Source organism: Carassius auratus, chromosome 7 (genome assembly GCF_003368295.1).
Source record: "Carassius auratus strain Wakin chromosome 7, ASM336829v1, whole genome shotgun sequence".
Classification (NCBI taxonomy): Eukaryota; Metazoa; Chordata; class Actinopteri; order Cypriniformes; family Cyprinidae; genus Carassius; species Carassius auratus.
In genome coordinates, this window is record NC_039249.1 from 4,725,770 (window position 1) to 4,745,110 (window position 19,341).

General features: G+C 39.4%; 3 protein-coding genes across 9 annotated transcripts in view; 1 reads left to right on the forward strand and 2 right to left on the reverse strand.

Annotated features, from left to right (window-relative positions):
• Positions 1–119: 119 nt before the first annotated feature.
• Positions 120–1,150, reverse strand: LOC113105598 (ubiquitin). Its single transcript, XM_026266759.1, has 2 exons — positions 955–1,150; positions 120–661 (listed from the first exon to the last, which is right to left on the reverse strand). Exons 1-2 carry the CDS (start codon positions 1,097–1,099, stop codon positions 522–524), a joined length of 285 nt encoding a protein of 94 aa, XP_026122544.1. The 5' UTR covers positions 1,100–1,150; the 3' UTR covers positions 120–521.
• Positions 532–3,204, forward strand: LOC113105597 (uncharacterized protein DDB_G0292642-like). 3 transcript variants are annotated; one of them, XM_026266757.1, is made up of 4 exons: positions 532–666; positions 2,112–2,209; positions 2,269–2,445; positions 2,574–3,204. In XM_026266757.1, exons 2-4 carry the CDS (start codon positions 2,147–2,149, stop codon positions 3,024–3,026), a joined length of 693 nt encoding a protein of 230 aa, XP_026122542.1. In that variant the 5' UTR covers positions 532–666; positions 2,112–2,146; the 3' UTR covers positions 3,027–3,204. The 3 variants fall into 3 exon arrangements, with proteins under 3 accessions (XP_026122542.1, XP_026122540.1, XP_026122543.1); XM_026266755.1 differs by lacking the exon at positions 532–666 and adding an exon at positions 1,508–1,607; XM_026266758.1 differs by lacking the exons at positions 532–666; positions 2,574–3,204 and adding an exon at positions 1,508–1,607 and having other exon boundaries at positions 2,112–2,211; positions 2,272–2,410.
• A 1,860-nt stretch (positions 3,205–5,064) lies between these two features.
• znf638 (zinc finger protein 638) overlaps positions 5,065–19,341 on the reverse strand; it is a 31,426-nt gene continuing 17,149 nt past the window's right edge. For 2 of the 5 annotated variants that reach the window (XM_026266750.1, XM_026266753.1), the window contains 24 exons: positions 15,872–17,327; positions 15,075–15,136; positions 14,935–14,973; positions 14,435–14,817; positions 14,113–14,336; positions 13,789–13,932; positions 13,173–13,271; positions 13,023–13,084; positions 12,729–12,922; positions 12,586–12,617; positions 12,359–12,493; positions 12,112–12,243; positions 11,858–11,899; positions 11,645–11,776; positions 11,302–11,418; positions 11,171–11,196; positions 9,419–11,075; positions 9,249–9,305; positions 8,292–9,170; positions 7,917–8,208; positions 7,493–7,810; positions 5,659–5,781; positions 5,418–5,539; positions 5,065–5,281 (listed from right to left, as the gene is read on the reverse strand). In XM_026266750.1, coding sequence (XP_026122535.1) covers positions 5,195–5,281; positions 5,418–5,539; positions 5,659–5,781; positions 7,493–7,810; positions 7,917–8,208; positions 8,292–9,170; positions 9,249–9,305; positions 9,419–11,075; positions 11,171–11,196; positions 11,302–11,418; positions 11,645–11,776; positions 11,858–11,899; positions 12,112–12,243; positions 12,359–12,493; positions 12,586–12,617; positions 12,729–12,922; positions 13,023–13,084; positions 13,173–13,271; positions 13,789–13,932; positions 14,113–14,336; positions 14,435–14,817; positions 14,935–14,973; positions 15,075–15,136; positions 15,872–17,327 — 6,814 coding nt within the window. In that variant the 3' untranslated portion in view covers positions 5,065–5,194. Of the gene's footprint in view, positions 5,282–5,417; positions 5,540–5,658; positions 5,782–7,492; positions 7,811–7,916; positions 8,209–8,291; positions 9,171–9,248; positions 9,306–9,418; positions 11,076–11,170; positions 11,197–11,301; positions 11,419–11,644; positions 11,777–11,857; positions 11,900–12,111; positions 12,244–12,358; positions 12,494–12,585; positions 12,618–12,728; positions 12,923–13,022; positions 13,085–13,172; positions 13,272–13,788; positions 13,933–14,112; positions 14,337–14,434; positions 14,818–14,934; positions 14,974–15,074; positions 15,137–15,871; positions 17,490–19,341 lie in introns of all 5 variants that reach the window. The other 3 variants (XM_026266751.1, XM_026266752.1, XM_026266754.1) reach the window with 3 other exon arrangements.

The following is a 19,341-nucleotide window of genomic DNA, read 5'->3' on the forward strand; positions in this document are numbered from 1 at the left end:
GAAATTCACAAGAGGACAAGCACAGTCCTGCCGATTAATCACCTCATAGCCTAAACACGTCCAACTTAAAAAGTTAGTTTTACTTTCGAATTCGCGCGTTAAAGAACTTGAATGCAGAAAATCATTCAAAACTGATCATTTTATTATGATATAATATAATTCATTTAAGAGAAGAAAAAAAACTAAGCAGGAGTTATTAATTGTAGCCTAGGCTACTTAATAAAATAGGCTAAGTCAAAGAAGCAACGACCATAACACTTAAAATCAAAGATCATTTTCTTCATGGATAAAATTCATGAGAAGGTTTTCAAAGACTGTTATGATTATCCTGTTCACAGGTTAAAGATCCCCATTTACAATATCCAACAGACCCCACATTCATAGGCCTGTACATAGGCTAGCAAACAACAAATTGATTCATTAGCCAAAAAATGTAGAAGTGTCTCTGTGTTTAAAACGTTTCTCGTCCTGTCGACGAGATTCTTAAGGTGGACTTCATTCCGGCAGGGACTCAGTTCTTCTTAGCTTGTCTGGAAACCTCCGGGTAGACGCAAGACCATGAAGAGAGTGGAGCGATCCTTAATTTGGTGGTGTAAAAACGTGTCAGCGTCTTCTAGTTGTTTATCTGTGTACAGCAGCCTCAGTGATGATGGATCATCCCCTATGGTGAGATATAAGAAGGAAGTTTAAAACGTTCGAATAGAATTATTATGAAATTATTAGAAAAAAGAAAAGTAGGCTATATACATTCCATTATAGTCTCCGTTCTCCACAAATGCTTAAATTAGGCTATTGTGTATAATTAGGATATAAGTTAGCTCTATGTTTTTTTACGATGGCCACCATCGGTTCCAAACGTAACCGGAAATAAAACGACTAACTTTTTTAAGCAATGTAGGCTATAGCTTACGTAGGCTATTTAATTACACTTTGACTAAATTAACATGATCTTACCTGCTTGTCCAGGCAATTTTTCTGCTAATTTCTTTTTGAATTGCAAAATTGTCATTTTGTTGAATTCTTCCTCTGATGTCGCAACATCGACCGTTTTCTTCTCCCCCTTTATCCCGACCACTATGATCTGGAAAATCTTTCCCATTTTAGGAGAGCACCTATGAAAGTTAGGCTACTGCAAACAAAACAACCTCTGAACCGCGGACGTTTCACTTTCTGTTTTTATACGCTTGAGTGTTGACGCCCTATAGCCTATATTAGGCCTATTTGATAAAAAGTAAATAGGGTCATATTCTTTGCTATTTAGATAATAACAATTAGAAAAAAAATATCAAACTATTTACTTTTGTCGTTCAGATGTCTCATACATTTATTCTGTATGTAGATTATAAGCTGCAGCAAAGAAGAAAACACAAACGCTGGTTATTTAGCTACTCATTTTAGCCTATAAACTTAACGTGACAGGTGTCTCAACCCCTCTGCCGAGAAGCCATGTGACAAACTAGAAAGAAAACATAACTCTGTCAACATATGACCTAGGTTTCATTTCTAAACCGCCTGCTGGAGAAACATGACGGAACAACAGAGGGAAGAAAAACGCTACGATCCCGACGACAAAACACTTAAGTTTGTAACGCGCCAGGATGACATAAGTATGCATATAGCCTTACATTTATGTAAACTCACGTTAGATGAAGATGACAGTCATGTCGGTAGGGTTTCTTTTTGCTTTACATAGGATATATGCATAGAGAAGTCAAAAACAAGTGCGCTTTGTCTAGTTGCATATTGACAGCGCGTATAAAATGAGTAACAAAAATCTCACAGTAATTTAATAGAATATTAAGCTATTTTAAGGCAATTTTTAGGCTACTTATTTCCAGATCATTTATCACACTTGAAATGGAGATTTCGTTTCACAAAGTGTCCAGACATTTTGGTAAACTGATTATCTATGTATTGCATAAAGAAACATTGTATTTCTTTATTTTTAATTGATGAGTCTATGATGAGTCATTAGTCCAGAATTCCCATGCAATCATTTAAGCTGTTACTCTGCATCCTTAAAATGTTGCATTAAATTCAATGTATGATATGATTCTTAATATTTGTCTTGAACCCTAAGACACCAGTTAGCCTAACTAATTTACTTTCAGCTGGGGATGATGACCCCGAGACTCGTCGTGCTGAGATGTCATGTGGCCATGCAGTGACTCCAGAGTCACTGACTGGATGGTGTCGTAGTCTGCTGGACAGGTAAGATGTTTATTCAAACTAATGCACATACAGTAAACTAATAGAATATCATATTCACAGGGTCAGCACAAGTTCCTATGCCCTGCACTTCAAGAAGGCACACTACAAAAATGCAATGCAGAATGGCCCTATGTTGAAGTGCGGAGGTTGGCTGTGCTGACTCAAGAGGAGCAGAGCCATTTTGAAGAGATGATGGCTGTCCTTGCCGCAGCCGAGTACTGCGAACACAAAACAGTGAGTTACTAGCATCAAACACAACATATAAGCAATAATAATTGCATTCTTTAATAGATTCATAAAAGTCAGCACTCCGTGTTTTTTTTTTTGTAATACCATTAATTGTTCTTTAACATTATCTTCAGTGTCCTGGATGTCAGACATTCGTCGAGAGAGCTGACATTATCAACCTCTGTGTCATGTGCACAATCTGCACGGCTGAGAAGGGTCAGACATTTCAGTTCTGCTGGCAGTGTATGAGAGAGTGGAAAGGCCCAGGCCCTCGATCTGACCGCTGTAACAATCCCGACTGCACTAATCCTGACATTGAAAAGCTGGCAAAATGTTGTTATATATCGCTACCTGAAGTCAATAATGTGAGCTGTCCCTCAATGCGAGCTTGCCCCACTTGTGGCTGCCTTGCGGAGCATGACACAACAGGGTGTAAGAATGTCATATGTATTCGCTGCAAGGTAGAATTCTGCTTTGTTTGCTTGAAAGTCACTCGAGAATGTTTGAAAACAAGCCGTCACTTCATTGCCTGTTCAGATGGGGTCGCACCACGACAGACTTCCATTCCTTCCTGGAGAAGAAACTGAAAAACATTGAAGAAACCAAACCTAAATGATGTTAACGTGACATGATAAAATGTGAAAACTCTGTAGCTTGAATGCATTGCAAGTTGCTTTGAATTAAAGTGTGTAGTACCATGTAGTAAACTATACTTAAATGTTTATTCCGTTTGTGCATAATAATAAAAAAAAATCATGCACAGTATATAAGGTCAAGGCTTTCTGTCCCTTGTTTTTATATTGGCAGTTTTATTCTCTCAATAGAACGGCATGTTCTTCACAACTTAACTATTTGCTCGCTCATGCAGAGGCATAAGTGAGAGTGAATTTGAAGATGTTTTCATATTTTAGAATGGTCACATGACAAAATGTTCTGACAAAGTTAGCTGAGAAATATTGTGCCACGGTATATTTAATCAAAAAAAAATTAATATAAAAAATTATATAAAATGTAATCAACTGTTGCTATGTAAGGTAAAAATACAAATAATAATAAAACCTTTCCCGGTTCAAGTATAGTCATGTGACATAGGTGAAATTTGAAATGCAATTTCCCTTCAAGTCTTTAAGGTTTTTGCAAATGTAAAGTAATAAAATCATGACAGATGTGATGATAGGCAGGCTTAATAAATAAAATAAAGCTAAAGTAATAAAATAGAGTAAAGCTGTCACAGTTTTGGTTTCTGTTTCACTGAAACCAAAAGTCTTTGCTGTTTATCTGAAAACTGTCACTGGAAGAGGAAACCATTCCTTTCACTGGAAGAGGAAAACATTCCTTTATTATTCTCCAGAATTTTCCTTTAAACAAGCCAGTGACTCAAACTCTAAACAATAATTTATGAAAATGGATTTTCTCCTTAAAGTGGAAAACATTTATGCAAATATGAACAGATCAGATGGGGTTTCCTCAAAACTTAAATGAAAAAAACTTAAATGAAATATATGAAGCAATTAATGCAATAATTGTCATACAAATGTAAAATATAAATACTGATTTAAAAAAAAGTAATTCGGGCTGTATCTAATCTAACAACAGTGTGTTTTGCTCATAATTATGGTTTATCTCATACCTAAGGACTTAACCTCTTCTAAACTTTTTTTTTTTTTTTTTTGAAATCGCATTAACTGCTCGCTAACAGCAGTAAGTCATTTGAGAAAAGAGTGCGTGCGTGGACATACTGTACTAGGTTTAACAAGTACAGACTAATAAAGAAATACTAACAATGCCCTCTAGTGTGTAAGTATGCAAGTAACCTTTAAAAGTTTGTCATCAGCTCCATGTTAAACACGAACACATACAGTTACAGCCTATAACAGGTGTGCACTGTTTCGTAGGAGTGTCTTTAGAAACAATCTCATTTATCATTCAGAAATTCAAATTAATGTTCAAACCTGGTGCACGCACAAGCAGGAACATTGACAACCTTGATATGAGTTTAACAAAAATGACCAAGTTTACACTTTAAAATAATTATTGGTGAAAACCAATTCAGTTAACACTTCTAATGATGTAGTCTTCATTTGTACACCGTTGTATCCCCAAATATGGTGCACAGCATGTGATTTTAGCTCATCTGTATCTTCCAAAAGACCTCCAGGTCCTAAAGCAGCAAAACAGCCCCAGACCATCACACTACCACCACCATAGTTCACTGTTGCTATGATGGTCTTTTTTTTAAATGCGTTGTTATTTTACACCAGACGTAATGGGACACACACCTTCCAAAAAGTTTAACTTTAGTTCCATCAGTTCACAGTGCTTTATTTTGTTTTCCTGTAATAAAAACCTTCATTTAAAATCTGCATGATGTGTTTAATTGTTATCTTTGGCTCGTATTTAAATTTGTTTTATGATCTGAAACATTAAAGTGTGACAAATATGCAAAAAATAAGAAATCAGGAAGGGGGCCAACACTTTCAGACACCACTGTGTATCAGATCATGATCCACACTCACAAGAAATGTCTTCTTTTTTAAATTAAGAATAAATTAAGACTGTTCTCATGAGTGCGGATCATGGATCATCTCCTATGCTAGACTTTAAAGATGCACATAAATAGACATGTCTGATTATATGTTACCTTTATTTAGCACAAGCCAAAGCATTTCATTCTAAACAAGAAAAATTAATAAAACTTTACAGCAAAACAATTGGACCCATCTGTTAACAAAAAACAAAAACCTTTTAGCAAGGGCTATTCATTAGAAGCAGAACTATGACTGAGTGTTGTCTGTGTTGAGCAATCACCCTGCTTCTGAGACTTGAGATTCTTGTAGTAATTCTGGAAAAGAGAAGAAGAGTTAACTACACAAATAGATGTTCAGTCTTGAATAAGAACAGTACTTTAAATAAGTACCACCAGTATTTTAAACCAGTAAGAAATTAAAGTGCAGTTAACATTCAGAATTAACTAGTACCTCCATGTTCTGGTAATGCTTTAGGGTACAACAGTGATTTCTCTTAGTAGTTTCCTCATTGCCATAAAATACAGAGCAGATTCTGCAGAAGAAACCCATCTTGGGTACCACAAAATCAAGCCCTATAAAACATGACATTTAGTAATGTTGTTATAATGCATTTGATTCAGTTATAGTTCACAGCATCATCAAACAAAGACAGTTGGTGCTGATGGTAGCATGATTCTAGTGCATCTCTTACCAACAGGTTTGTTTGGGTTAAACGGCGGCATGGTGAAGTCTTCAATCACAGGGGAATCAGAGCGGGCTTTCTTAGCCTCTGGTTCCTGAGTCGGCTCCTTCTCCTGCCGTTGCTTCGACACATCTGCAAATGAAAATGGAAGAAAACAACAGGTAAGAACAATGGTAAAAAGAAACTCTAAACCAGGGTTTCTGCAGGATTTTTTAAGACCTGAACACATAATTAAAACCATATGAGTGGGGTAGGGCAATGTCTATAGTACCACATAAAGTACCATAAAAGTACTGTAAAAAGCATAATTTACAGTTCAGATACAAGTTTGCACAAAAACAAAGTTTTATAAAATGATTAACTTTACATCAGTCAAACAAAGAAAGTTGTTATCAAATTATAATATTAAATTAGGGGTGTGCAATATTGATAAAAATAAGAGAAATCTCCAAAACATTCTGGGATTTTATCGATAATGATAATTAGATGATATTTTGCTGAGTGTGTTTTATGGGCATTTTTACCTTTAAGTTTTTTTTTTTTTATCTTTTAAGTCAGATTTTAGCATTTGGGTTGTTACCAAGCAAATTAAATCAGCATCAACAGAATTTATCTTTGCAATGCAGAGGAAACACAGATTAGAAGTGTCATTTACACGCTGTTTAATGCAGCTCAGAGGGACATGGAGTACCTGAACCTGCAGTTACAAATGCATCAATAATGTTTTGATATTTTAAAAACAAAATATTGAAAACTGATGTTTGAAATTGTTTAAAAAAAAATGGAAAGGTACCTTAAATGTGAAATTAAAACCACCAGTCGGCAGCAGCAAGTCACCGTTAATAAGTGAGTCATTACGATTGAACTGAATCATTTAAACGGTTGATTCATTCAGGAACAAAACAGCTCCTGATGTTCAGAGATGCAAAACAGCGCTGCGGCTGTTTGAGAAATTATTTTTTTGTTGTTGGAGAAATAGAGCAAAAACAGGAAATATGGTGTCTTAAACGTAATCTCTTAATATTAACTACTTGTATATTGAACTATTGTACAAAATCATTTTCACATTTGTGATCATGCTTAATTTTGGAGAAAAAAATGGCACTCTTCATGGTGATATTAACTATATGAAATTATATAAATATAAATTTCCTGCACCCTGTCTTAAATATGTGATAATTCTAAATGCATTTTCATAGACTGATTAATGCATGCAGTGAAAGAACACACTCTAAATGTGCGCACTAGTCTAATGTACTTGACTTCATCCCCTAATGTATGCGTGCACTCTGTAGGTGTGTTTTGTGTTTGCTTTTCACGATAGACTCATATTAAATCACACATCATTAAAACTACAATTACAATATCGCAGACCATACATATAGCACACCCCTATGTTTAGATTTTTATGTAATACATTGTCTGCTAATCGATCAGCCAGTTCACATTTAAAGCTCTGCGTGTTTGCAGAGAAAAAACATGGGGCGATTTTCACATTGTTCTGAATTCTGAACAAAATAACAGTTGTATTGAAAATGCATACTATGCATACATGAAAATATAACTTTCCCCGGTAACAGCACAACACAAAGCATGCAGCACTGGACTTTGAACCTGCAGCGCTCATGTTTAATCAATGAAATGATAGCGTTAGCCTTTTGAAGTTTAATCATTACATTCAGCCATATCGCAATTCTGTTCTTTCCATCGCCATATTTAAGAGCTCTTGAATTTATTGTACAATTTAGGAATTTTTAAGGCCTTAAATTTGATGCAACTAAATTTAAGACTTTTTAAGACCCCCACGGAAACCCTGTAATCAACTTTCAATGAGATTAAATACCTTTGATTGAAGATTTTTTGTCAAAGACTGGTGTGTCAACAGCATCACCTTCTGACTTAGAGTTGTCATTATCTTCAGTTCTCGTCCTGTCCTCTTCTGGCCCTGAGGAGACCTCTGCAGTCGATGATTCAGGAACTTTCACGGTTTCAGCCTTGTGCTTTTCTGGCTTAACATTGAGATCCATGGATTCGACAGCTGCAGGAGGACTCTTGCTTACAGAAGCACCTGCCTCTGGTTCACACTCCACATTCGTCTCGGGCTCCTCTGCTTCTTCAGCCATCTTTGTCGCTCCTCTTTTACCTCTTGTGGATCTCCTTACTACAGAGGGAAAACAGAAGACAATCTACTTGCCACTTTGCACTTAGAAATACATCTAATCTAGGGGTTAATGAGAAAGAAATGTTGCTTTCTCTGTTTTACTCACCTGGGGCCTGGGGAGTTTTCTTTTTGGCCCTTGTTGCTCTCTTTTTAACTTGTTTCACCTCTTTGACATCTTCGCTGGGTGGTTGTTCCTCTTCCTCCTCCCCAACTTCGTCCACAGTTACAAAGTTCATCTTGCGGAGCTCTTCAAGGTCACAGACATGCTCTTCTTGGCTTGGTGATTTCACAGGCTCTTCTGGTATGACTGGTGTTGGGGTAGTTGGCTTGTCTTCACTATGCTCCACTTCCTCAATCTCCTCATCGTCACCCTTGGCCTCATCCAGGGTTACAAGAGTCTGGAAAGACAAAGAAGAGGTCATGCCAACTTACAAGAACCAAACCAAACCAAGGTAACCTTAAAATAAAATAAAAAACTGACCTCAGGATTGAATGAATCAAACTCCTCCTCTTCGTCAACAATCTCATCCAATGTAACTAAGCCTTCGAGTTCTTTGTCCAACTGGTATTCTTCACACCCCATTTCATCATCTCCAACCTCATCAACCGTTACAAGTGTCTCAGGCACTTCATCAGCCTTCGAATGCTGTTCCTCATTTGTTTCATCGGGAAAATCTTCCTCCATCTCACTGACCTCATCAAGAGTGACCATCGCATCATGGGATGGACTTTCAGAGTTCAGAGTTGCCTCAACATTATTGTCCATCATTAGGGCAGAGGTTTCAGGCTCCTCGGGATCGAAATCGTCTGATTTCTCTAAAGTTTCTGCAGACGTTGGTGGGCAGGGTCCCTTCTGTGAAGGAGAGGAAGAAACTGACTTGCTTGGCACGAATTCATCCAAGTTCCCAATGTCAGGGTCTTCTTTCATGGTCTCAACATTGCTGTCCATTGATGCTGAAGCACTTTCTGCTACAGTACAAGGCTCTGTTGTCTCGTTGTCAGCAGCAGTTTCCATCCTATCAGTTCCCAGTGGTTTATCAGCACTCTCTTCCTGAGACTCTTGCTCTTCTGGCTTTAGAGGTGCAACAACTTCTACAGCTGGTGTGGTTTCTTCAATACTGGCTTCTGTTTTATCTGCAGATTCACAACCAACAATGTCGTCGGTTTGTTTCGTTTGATCACCTGAATCGGACTCCGCAATAGGAGAGACTACAGCGTTGGAATCGGGTTTATCCTTAATCTTCTCATCCTTGACCGATGACTCAGTATTTGAGACCCCAGTCTCCTCTGCATCATCCCCTACTTCATCAACGGTCACAAACTCATCAATGTTAAATGGAAACGGTTCCTCACTGTTTTCCTGGAGAGCACAAATTCTTAATCAGCAATGCCTATCTTCAGTTTTTAGACCGCAGACTTGTTAAGTTTTGACACTCACCTTTTCAGCCGTCCTTGTTTTTGATTGACTTCTTGAAGGCTGTGAGTTTTTGCTCACCTATAAACAAGTGGAAAGATTAACATTGTGTGATTAATAAAAGCAGGAACATCAAGGTACCATTTCAAACATCTTCAAACAATAGCTATATATAGAGATTTGGTACACCTCACCCTGTGATCAATATCATGCCCCCTTAAACGCTTTGATGGAGGAGTGGACTCCCGCCTGCTCCTCCGGGAGGAGGAGGACCCAGAGGATCCCCCACGTCTGGTGCTAGGGCCCTCTTCTTCAGAATTACCCCTGCTCCTGAATCTAGACATTGGCTCTTTCTCTGGGGACGAGGTGTCTGCAGGCTTACTCTTTGACCCAGAATTTGGAGACTTTTTCTCTTTCTCGTTCTGAATCTTTTTACTCTCAGCTTGAGTGGTCTTCTTCGTAGCTTGAGCAGGCTTCTTTGAGCTTGACGGACCTTTTGCGGTTTTCTTCTCTGCAACTTTTTTCTCCATTTCTGCATTCTGTCTGGCTTCTTCTTCAGCACGTTTTAGTGAAGACTGTAAGCGACATTGATGGACAGCTAATTCAAGGGCCTTTAAAATCTCCTGTGTAACCGGAGGAAAGTCCAGAGAATCGTCATCAATCTGGATGGGCTCAAGCACCGGTTGAGGACTTTTTGAGGCACATGTAACTGTGACAGATGAATTACTGACCGTTTGATCAGAAGTGGAGGGTAGGTCAGCTGCAGGGACATTCTCTCCAACAGGTTCATTATCATTACTAGACTGAGGATTTATGTCCATCTCTAAAGGTTCAGTTGGTTTCAAGTCATTAGTTTGTCCCTTGTCTTCAATCTTGAGCTTGTCAGTTTCTAAAACATCATCTTTGATATCAATGCCTTTGGTAGGATCTTCTGGACTCTGGGTCTCCATAGCCTCTACTGCAGTTTCCTCACTGCTAACAGTTGAAGCAACAATCTCCATTTCTGACTTGGAGTCAACATTATTGTCTTCTTCTAACTTTGAATTGTCAGTTTTGCTTTCTTCCACAGATGTAGGAACCAGTTCTTTGGGAACATCGTCAGCCTGCAGGACATTCTGATTGTCTTTCTTAAGCAATGTTCCTGTTTGATCGGTCGAGTCGATTGAAATGGAAGCCAATTCATGCTCTTCTTCTGCAGACTCCACTGAAACTGCAGGCTCTGAAGTGGAAACAGCCGATGCAACCTCAAGCTCTGTTTTTCCAGATTCTGAAGCAAGAACTGTGGATCCACCTTCAGGCTCTGTGTTTGGAGATGTAACTGAATCAGCAGATTCTGCAGGCACTGATGATTCAACTTTAAACTCCGCTTTCCCAGACTCAGCCGAACCGGCAGATCCTGAAGAGGAAACGGAGGACTCAACTTCAAGCTTCTTATTCACAATCTCAGATTCAGCCGTGGGAACTAAGGATGCAGCTTCATCCTCTTTTATCACAGATTCGGTTTCAGGGGTCTCCATGAGAGTTTCATTAACATCTTGGGTATCCTTCTCTGCTTTATTCTCAGTAGTAGTTGTTTCTGCATTAGCAGACCCATCAACTGTATTGTCTTCGGGAACTGCAGTAACTTTAGTTGCAGCTGTATCAATATTCATCTTTTCATCAGCAACACTTTCATTCAAACTTACTTCACTATCGCTTATAATAATAATTTCATCTTTTTTAGCTGCAGTACTAGCAGTAGTTTTGGGAGCTTTGTCTTTTGGGACAGGTGGACCTGCAGTAGATGCAGCTACTACCTTTTGGGCTTTGACGATATTCGTTTTTTTTATTGTTGTATCAGGAGGGTTTGCTCTAAGGGGAGAGTAAAACATAAGAGAGAAATTCATTTTGACATCTCCAGAACCGTTTATAAGTAAAAGCAAAATATTTAATTTCTCCGCTCTTACCCTTTTGCTTCAGTCTTCTTTTTAAACTGTTAAATAAATGACAACATGATTGATTGAATTTTTAATTGCATCAGTAAAAGCATTGAGGTGATGCTACACATGTAAATGGCAGAAAATACCAGCTGAATTACCTTGACTGGTCTGGCTAGTTGGAAGCTAAGGGCACTGTTCTGGACCACACATCGAATCTTGAGGAAGCGAGTGAAGAGAGCCCTTGCGGTATTAGCATTCTCCATCTCAAAAATAATCTAAGATTTAAACAAAATAAAACAATATCGCAACAGTCAGCTAAGACCTCACATTTCCCTTTAATAATAGAAAATAGATTTAAAAAAAAAAACTGGAAGATAAAGCCAAACATTATTTTAAAGTCACTACATTATTGCTTTTCCTGTTTCTCTGCAAATATATTATGTGTGAAATAAAAAAATAAGATTGTTTAATTAATATAGAAATTGAATTATAGTTGCGTACCCTGCCATTAAGTGGCAAAACTTTCTTGAAGGTACCATGGCGTTTAATTATGGTCTCTACTTCCTTGATTGCCCCAAGTGTTTTTGGCACATTGCCAACAATGAGAAGGCGTTCTGGCAATGTGATGATTTCCTGTGGTCAGGAGGGAAAAAGAGAGTCTGAGCCATGATACACGTTATTTAATTTTAATTCGTCTTTTGGGCATTTACTTACAGGTGATTTCTCCATGTCCATTAGCACTCTGAATACTGACTCCTTTGGGGCAGATAAAGATAAAACATTCAGTCAAACCTAACCAGAATTAATCAAGCAAGTATAAATAAATGTCCTTTTATCTGATTGACAACACAGAGTTAATAATTATTGCATTTTTTAGAGAGAACACAGAAAGTTTAATAAATTTGGGTTATCTTATATTATCCTTGGATTGTCCTATGCGTAATTTAAGAGATGGAGTACACACTCACAGTGTAATTCAGGTCAATAGGTTGCATCATCATCTTAACAGTGATCTCCTTGTCTTGTACTTTAGCTGGGGTCTCAGAGCAGGCCTTCACCATTGCTTCAACTGTCTCTGTGTTGGGCATCTGCAGATACGCCTAAAAAAAGTATAAAAAAAGAATGTTAAAATTTATAAAACACTATAAATATTAAAATAATATTATAAAAATTATATAATATTTAAAAAACTATATAATTTCCGAATATTAATACCTTTTTTTGATTGATTGCTATGAGAGGAGTTGCACTGAAGCCATATGGTTTAGCAAGGTTGGTGAGGTCATCCTCAGTAACCCCCTCCTCTGGAAGATTTGTAATCTCAATTATATTTTTTCTCCAGGGTACTTCCTATAGTCCAAAAAATATATAGAAGTAGATAATTTAACAAAGTGAGAAGAAGACAATTTAAAAGTTTAGACAGGGAACACAAAATAACATACCTTCTTCACCAATTTCTTTGCAACTGCTGTCTCTGTCAAATTACACACACACACACACACACACACACACACACACACACACAAAACGTTATACAGATTGTCTTGCATGACCACAAGAATTACAGATGAAGACAGCTACTCACCTGAACCCTTAGCAAGGGGTTTAGCTTTAGCTGTCTGAACAGTCTTTTTGGGGTCGCTCGGTTTTCCCTTGGTCACTTGAGACGTCTTGGATCCGGTCACATCTTTTGCTTTTGCTGTCTGAGGTGCCTTAACTGGGTCTGCACCCTTTACTTTTGCTGATTGGGTTGGTTCTGTTGTTGTAGTCACCTCTTTTCTGTAACAGGACACAAGTTCATTTACAGAACCCTTTGCAAACATGGAAAATAAAAGTCAACAGTTATATCTGCAAAACCACTGCACGCATGAGCACTTACTTCTTAACAGGTTTTTCGGTCTTAACAGATTTTCTCCCATCATCATCATCATCTCTTGCATCCTACAAAAATGCACAAATTGGATTTAATATCAGGGCTATCATGGTATGGTTCATCTGTAAGAGGAACCGCCAAGAGACTCAAACATACCTTCTCCATGCAGACTTTAACAAACTGTCCACGAATCATCAGGTTCTTATAGTTGAGCAAAGCTTTGGCATCCTCCTCTCTCTCCATACACACCGAGGCCTGAAGAGAGTGCAAACCACAAAAGTTTCCAACAGCTACAACAACTACATTTCAAATGCACATATTTGCGTTACACTACCATACAAAATGTTAAGATGCAATCATATTTTTTCCCAATTCTACAGTTTTTATTGTATTTTTGAGCAATTAAATGCAGCCTTGGTGATCATAAGAGATTTAAAAAACAAGCAAACAAAAACAATCTGGCCAACCCCAATATTTTGAATGGTACTGTGCATTTTTAGAAACCCAGGATATACAAGTGTTACAACTTCTGGAGCTAAATAAAAACAGTCACAAAAAAGTATTCAAAAGAACTTTGTTTATATGAACTGGACATTTGTGTAGGCATATATATATATATATATATATATATATAAATTACTAAGTCTGACTCTATGTAAATTACAAAGCAGTGAAGGCCACATCTTACAGAGAGGTAGACTACCTGCACAGTGCCGTACATTCAAAGATTAATGAAAAATAAAACCACACATGACAAACACATTATTTCTACCTCTCTAATTGCCTTGAGAAGGATGGCAGTATAAATCTTGCCAAAAGGCTCGATGGCATCAGTCAGTTCTTTGCTTGTAGTCCCATGAGGAACTCCAATGAGCCTCAACAAACAGGATGTGCCAGGGGCATCCTTGGGCCTTGGCTTCACATCATGCAGAAACAAAGATAACAATTAGATTTCATGCATAATTATTAGTACAGATACTCCTACCTTCATCCTTGGATTTTCTAATGACCCTGATAGAAATACGACAACACAATCTGACTTAAATCTAAAGCAATGTAGGAACAAACAGCCTGTAACTGCAATATGAGGACGTACCCTTGGAGTGCTGGAGGACTTTGAGGTGGAGCTCCTGCTTGACTTGGAGTACTCCGCTCTCTTAGGAGAGGGCGGCCGTTTCCAGCTACTGCTGCTACTGCTTCCCTTTGATGAGGAAGCAGTGGAACTACTTTTCTTCTTTGCTAGCTCAGCTAGCAGGGCTGGTGCCAAGGACTTCACAACAGCCTTCAAAGTACTACTGTCTGCGATTGAAGAAAACTCAGCTGTGGGCAAGAAATGAACTTAACGCATTAGTACACCAAGTGATCTGAAAGCAAACTGTACGTTTTCATTACAAGAGCATTGCAATAAAAGGTCTTACTTGATGAAATGAGTTTCATGGCCAATCGTTCACTACTGCTAGATCTCTGTTGCCAGGATGGGCTCGAACGACGGGGGCTCGAACGGCGTACAGGAGAGCGCCTACTGTAACCTGGAGACCTTGACCGATGAGATGGTGGACTACGGGTCCTCCGTCTGTAAGGACTGCTTCGAGACTTCCTATGGGGGGACCGGCTGTGACTTCTGGAACGCCGGTACCTTCTAGAGCTTCGGGATCGAGAACTGGATCGGGAGCGGGAGCGTGAACGGGATCGCTTACGTCGGCTTGAGGATTCATGGTGCCGCTTTGGACTGGGGGATCTGGAGTATGAGTGCGATCGAGTGTGACGCTTTGATCTGCTGTGTTCTGTTTTTGGCTCAGGTCTGCGGATGATCAACCAAGTGCATTTAAAAGCCTTTTTAACATTTATACAATTATTGTAAATTATAAGATGAATTTTATTTCTAGATTAAAGTGTCCAAGATATGATAGGGATTTACCTTGAAACGGGGACAGACTCAACATTCCAGTCAGGATATCTATAATAACAAAACAAGGACATGGTTTTAGTTTTAGCCGTTAAACGAGATTCTCCAATGGAGTTCTTGAGCAATGGAAGCCATTCATAAAAAGCACTCACTGTTTCCTAAGACGTCTACAACTCTCAATGTGAAGATTTGTATTCTGATGCTCAAGCCAGTCCTGTGATCAAACAAAAATGCTTTAATTATCAATGGCTTTGCTTTAATTACCAATAGTTCTTTAAACAGTGCAATTGATCATAAAAAAAGATTCACAATATTTTGAATATGGTGCTAAAAACTTTCAAAAACAAAAAAAGAAATACAAGAAGTCCAGATATGAGATGTGATAAAGCCTGTTAAATCCACTATAGTCTCATTACAACAAAACGTCCATGAATTTCACAACATGAAAAAGTCCAAGGCGTTGCTTCAGGTATTACGAAGATGAAGATTGGCATCTGCCTTTGTCTTCTGCATTGAGGAAAGTCATCAGGACTGCATTCACAACAGGAACAGTATTTATTTCAGCCAGTCCAAAGTCTTAAACTAGGTTTCAACATATGGTTTTTCATCAGGCATCCCCAAGGTTTCCAGAAAACTGACTGATAAAACACATTCTGAAACTGAAACTGACTTAAAATAGTCAGGATACATTTCTTTTTCCAGCCAGTTATTATATATTCTACATCAGTTTTTTTTAACCCACAATATGGAAACCCTTTATAAGCAACTGAAGTTAACAAACATTTAAATTTCAATACAGGTTTCTGACATTTTATTTAAATTTAATACAGTTCTAGCTCAAAGTTCACATTTTAAATGAATGAAACAAGAAGTGAGACCCTTTTACATACAAAAAAGCAAAACACATTATGCTTTCAAAAGAGACACAACTGGGTAAGAAGATACTCACCTTAATCTGGACACATTCAATGTTACATAGAGAGCATGTATGAGGAAAGATTCTTGGTGTAGCTGCGGAGTAATCGTTCATCATGGTCGGCGTTGGAAGCCTCTTCATGGCAGGCGCGCTGATTGCAGGTGAAAGGAACGGGATCCAGTTGGGATTCAGACTTCTGGAGATGTCGTCAACGGTCATCATAGGAAGAACACCAAGTTGAGGCGGTATCTGTAGAGGTAGAGGAGGTCGACTGGGAGGCTGCAGAACAGGCTGGGAAGCAGATGGTCTCGCTGGAATCGTCTTGGAGGGTCTCGGATCTACAGGCGGAGGTTTCTGAAGCTTTGGAACTTGCACAGGGCTTGGAGCTGGCTGACACGGCGGAGGAGGCTTTGTGATGTCCATGCCAATGAAGGGTGGTCCAGAGACCTCCCTCACAAACTTTGGTGACTCTTTAGGAAGGTGTTTACTTGCAAATCCATCTGGAGTCTCGTCTGGATAGTCATTTTTTCTAGAATGTCCATAGTCAATAACTTTGTTGTATTCCGATCTCGCATCAACGTCCCTCTTGGCTTTACGCATTCGGATGTCTCGTAAAATAAACGGCAGGTTGTCGGGGGTCAGCTGATCATCTGGATAGTGGCTCAGAAGTTCTAGGTCCTCGTTGGAGAGTCCAAAACTTGCTAGGAGGCTGCTGGCACTTTCAGAGGTGTAGCGTGAAGGCCGCTTTTCTGGCGGAGGCTGGCTGTCCAAACCACTTGATCCTCCAACAAAACTTGCAGATGGGAACAGCTGTGAAGAACTGGAAGGACGGTCCAAACTTGAAGATGAAATGAGTTTGCCTGGGGCTTGGTATAAGGACCAGTCCACTTCATCAGATCGCGAAGTCCCTGAAAAGCCGCTGCCGGATGGAAGCGCTTCATCCCTTGCATCCTCTCTCAGACGGGGATCTGTTTTTTTGGGTTGATGGAGCATTTGAGTGAGAAGACGAACTTCCTCGCGGGCTCCCCGAAGGTTCCTGTCTATGGCGGCTTCAAGATCTGGGGAAATCTGAGCCTGGCGCTGTCCCAGTGAGAGGGGCTGGTTGACCATCAGTCCCCCGCGAGCACCGGATATGGAACCCGGGCCAAGACGGGCTGCCCCTAGCTCCATTCGAGGCTGTGACCCAAGACCATACTGGCCAGGCACAACGGGTCTCTGACCGACGGGTCTCTGACCACTGGAAAATGGCCCTCCACGGGGATTATATAAAGGATGCGACATGGTGACCTTGAGCAAGTTGAGCAAGGTCAAAGCAGGGAAAGTAATTGGAGGCGGAGGGACACTTGTGCCAGCAATTGCATTTAGCTGGTGCAGTGCCAACTGAGTCTTTATCTGTGCCAACTGAAGGGAGGCGGGGCCTAAAAGCGGCAGACTCCCAAAATGCCTCAATGCAACAGGGGGCACACAACTTTCCAAGAACAATGAAAAGCTGGAAAAATTAGGAGGGAAAAACACACAGATAGGGTTACTGGCTTGTTGTCTTCACGTCCTCACACAGAAATGGCAAAAACGGATTCGACCATTTTCCGCTTCTGTCACACAATCTCAAATCTCCAGCTTCAAGGATTTTAAACAGGTTTCCATGTCTTCGCTGAAGAAGAAAAAACAGCAAGCAAAAAGGACAAGACAGACAAAGCAAAATAATATCACAGTTTAGGACTACCTTCACACAACTCTCATGCATGTGCTTTAGTAGGGTTGGTTTTTTCGCCTGAATGTGAACAGGTAGGGACAAACATGCCTCAACACATGACAACATGATAGGCCAGACTGACAATTAATAGATACTAGGCAACTGTACATTATTAATAGCCTGTCAGCAGTACTTTGGCCTTTTACATTAATGCTGGTGAGATGTAATTAAGAGTCTGGACTGTCAATATTGTCCTTCCCTGTCAACAAAGATCACTAAGTTGACTCCTCTTCATGACCAGTTCAATGAAAAAATAAAGCGAAGAACCTACTTCTGTATACAAAAAATAAATAAATAAAAAACTACAGAGCCTTTGCACTGAACATTTCTGAAATAAATCAATTTCTAACTATGCAAACAGTCAGTGTTTCCAAGCCTGTGGTTTTCCTGTGGAATTGGGCTACTTTCTTGTTATTGGTTTTGTCTGCTCCTATTTTCTATCAACGTGGAACCCTTGGAAGAAGGTTTTGACCCCCTGGAACATGATTTCGATAGCCAATTTCACTGGACCATGATTGGGTTAGTTTGGTGTACTAATTGGGCTCAGGTTCTGGTAAACGGACTTGGCAAATCTGCAACCAGAGCTGCTTTTTTCAATGGTCTCTAGTAGGGCTGCACAATTATGACACAAATTATAATTTGTCAATTATTACCTTGAAACCTGCGATTTTTAAACACGACTAGGGGTGTAACGGTTCACAAAATTCACGGTTCGGTTCGATACGATACACTGATGTCACGGTTCGGTTCGGTTCGGTTCGATACGTTTTAGATACAGCAAAATGCAAAAACTCAACTTTTCAGAATGCCGCAAGCGCACCGCGGGTCATGTGCAGTGTTGGGTGTAACGCGTTACAAAGTAACGCGTTACTGTAATAATATTACTTTTTTCAGTAACTAGTAGTGTAAGGCATTACTCGTCTGAAAATGGTAATATTATTACAGTTTTCCCAAGCTAGTTACTTGCGTTACATTTGCCAGTAGCACCTTCATCACACACAAGGCACACAACACAGAGAACAGAAGGGAAGGAGGGCGTGAATGGAACAGTGATTGGTCTGGGTTTGGCACGAGGTATCATTTACCATCACTGATTGGTCGACAGCCGGCAGCAGAGCGGCTCGCTCAGACAGATGGGGAAAAATGGAAGCGTCAACAATGGCAAGCTCTTTTTCAGAGGAAGGTTCCCAGCAACAGAAAGCTAGTTTCGACGGGTGGAGATTCAGTAATTATTTTGTAGGAGTGCTCCGATCACGATCGGCCGCTCGTTAATGCGCATCTCAGTAAAGCCGGTTCTCTAATCAGCGGTTTATTCCATCAGGTGCGTGAACCATATGTTCATACAACCGTGCCAATAAACGCTGAAAATGAACTGGATTTGCGCATCTTCTCAGTTAATAACGGCTCTGTGTAGTAACAGCTGCTCTATGTGAAATCACGCACCTGATGGAATTAACCGCTGATTAGAGAACAGGTGTACTGACGAGCAGTAATATAAGTGAGTTGTGTAAACAGTGATTTATGTGACTTCAATTATTTCTTATTAAACTGAAATCGAAAAGTAAAAAGTATTTTTTGGAAAAACCACATCCTAGTGTTAGTCTTCATATGCTGATGAATAGTGTTAACACGGATATAGAAAAATAAGGAGTGCAAGAGATTGATTCCTAATGTCAGTTTATTTTTAATTAATACTATAGTAGTTCGGTTCCCTTTACATCTTTAACTACCCGTTAATTTATCAATTGAA

Bases quoted from the DNA above. Each gene is read 5' to 3' on its own strand.
- LOC113105598 (XM_026266759.1), bottom strand. From the start codon at position 1,099: ATGGGAAAGATTTTCCAGATCATAGTGGTCGGGATAAAGGGGGAGAAG. The intron at 662-954 runs GTAAGATCATGT...ATCTCACCATAG, and splicing joins AAAATTGCCTGGACAAGCAG to GGGATGATCCATCATCACTG.
- LOC113105597 (XM_026266755.1), top strand. From the start codon at position 1,526: ATGACGGAACAACAGAGGGAAGAAAAACGCTACGATCCCGACGACAAA. The intron at 1,608-2,111 runs GTATGCATATAG...ATTTACTTTCAG, and splicing joins AACGCGCCAGGATGACATAA to CTGGGGATGATGACCCCGAG. The intron at 2,210-2,268 runs AGGTAAGATGTT...ATATCATATTCA, and splicing joins GGTGTCGTAGTCTGCTGGAC to CAGGGTCAGCACAAGTTCCT.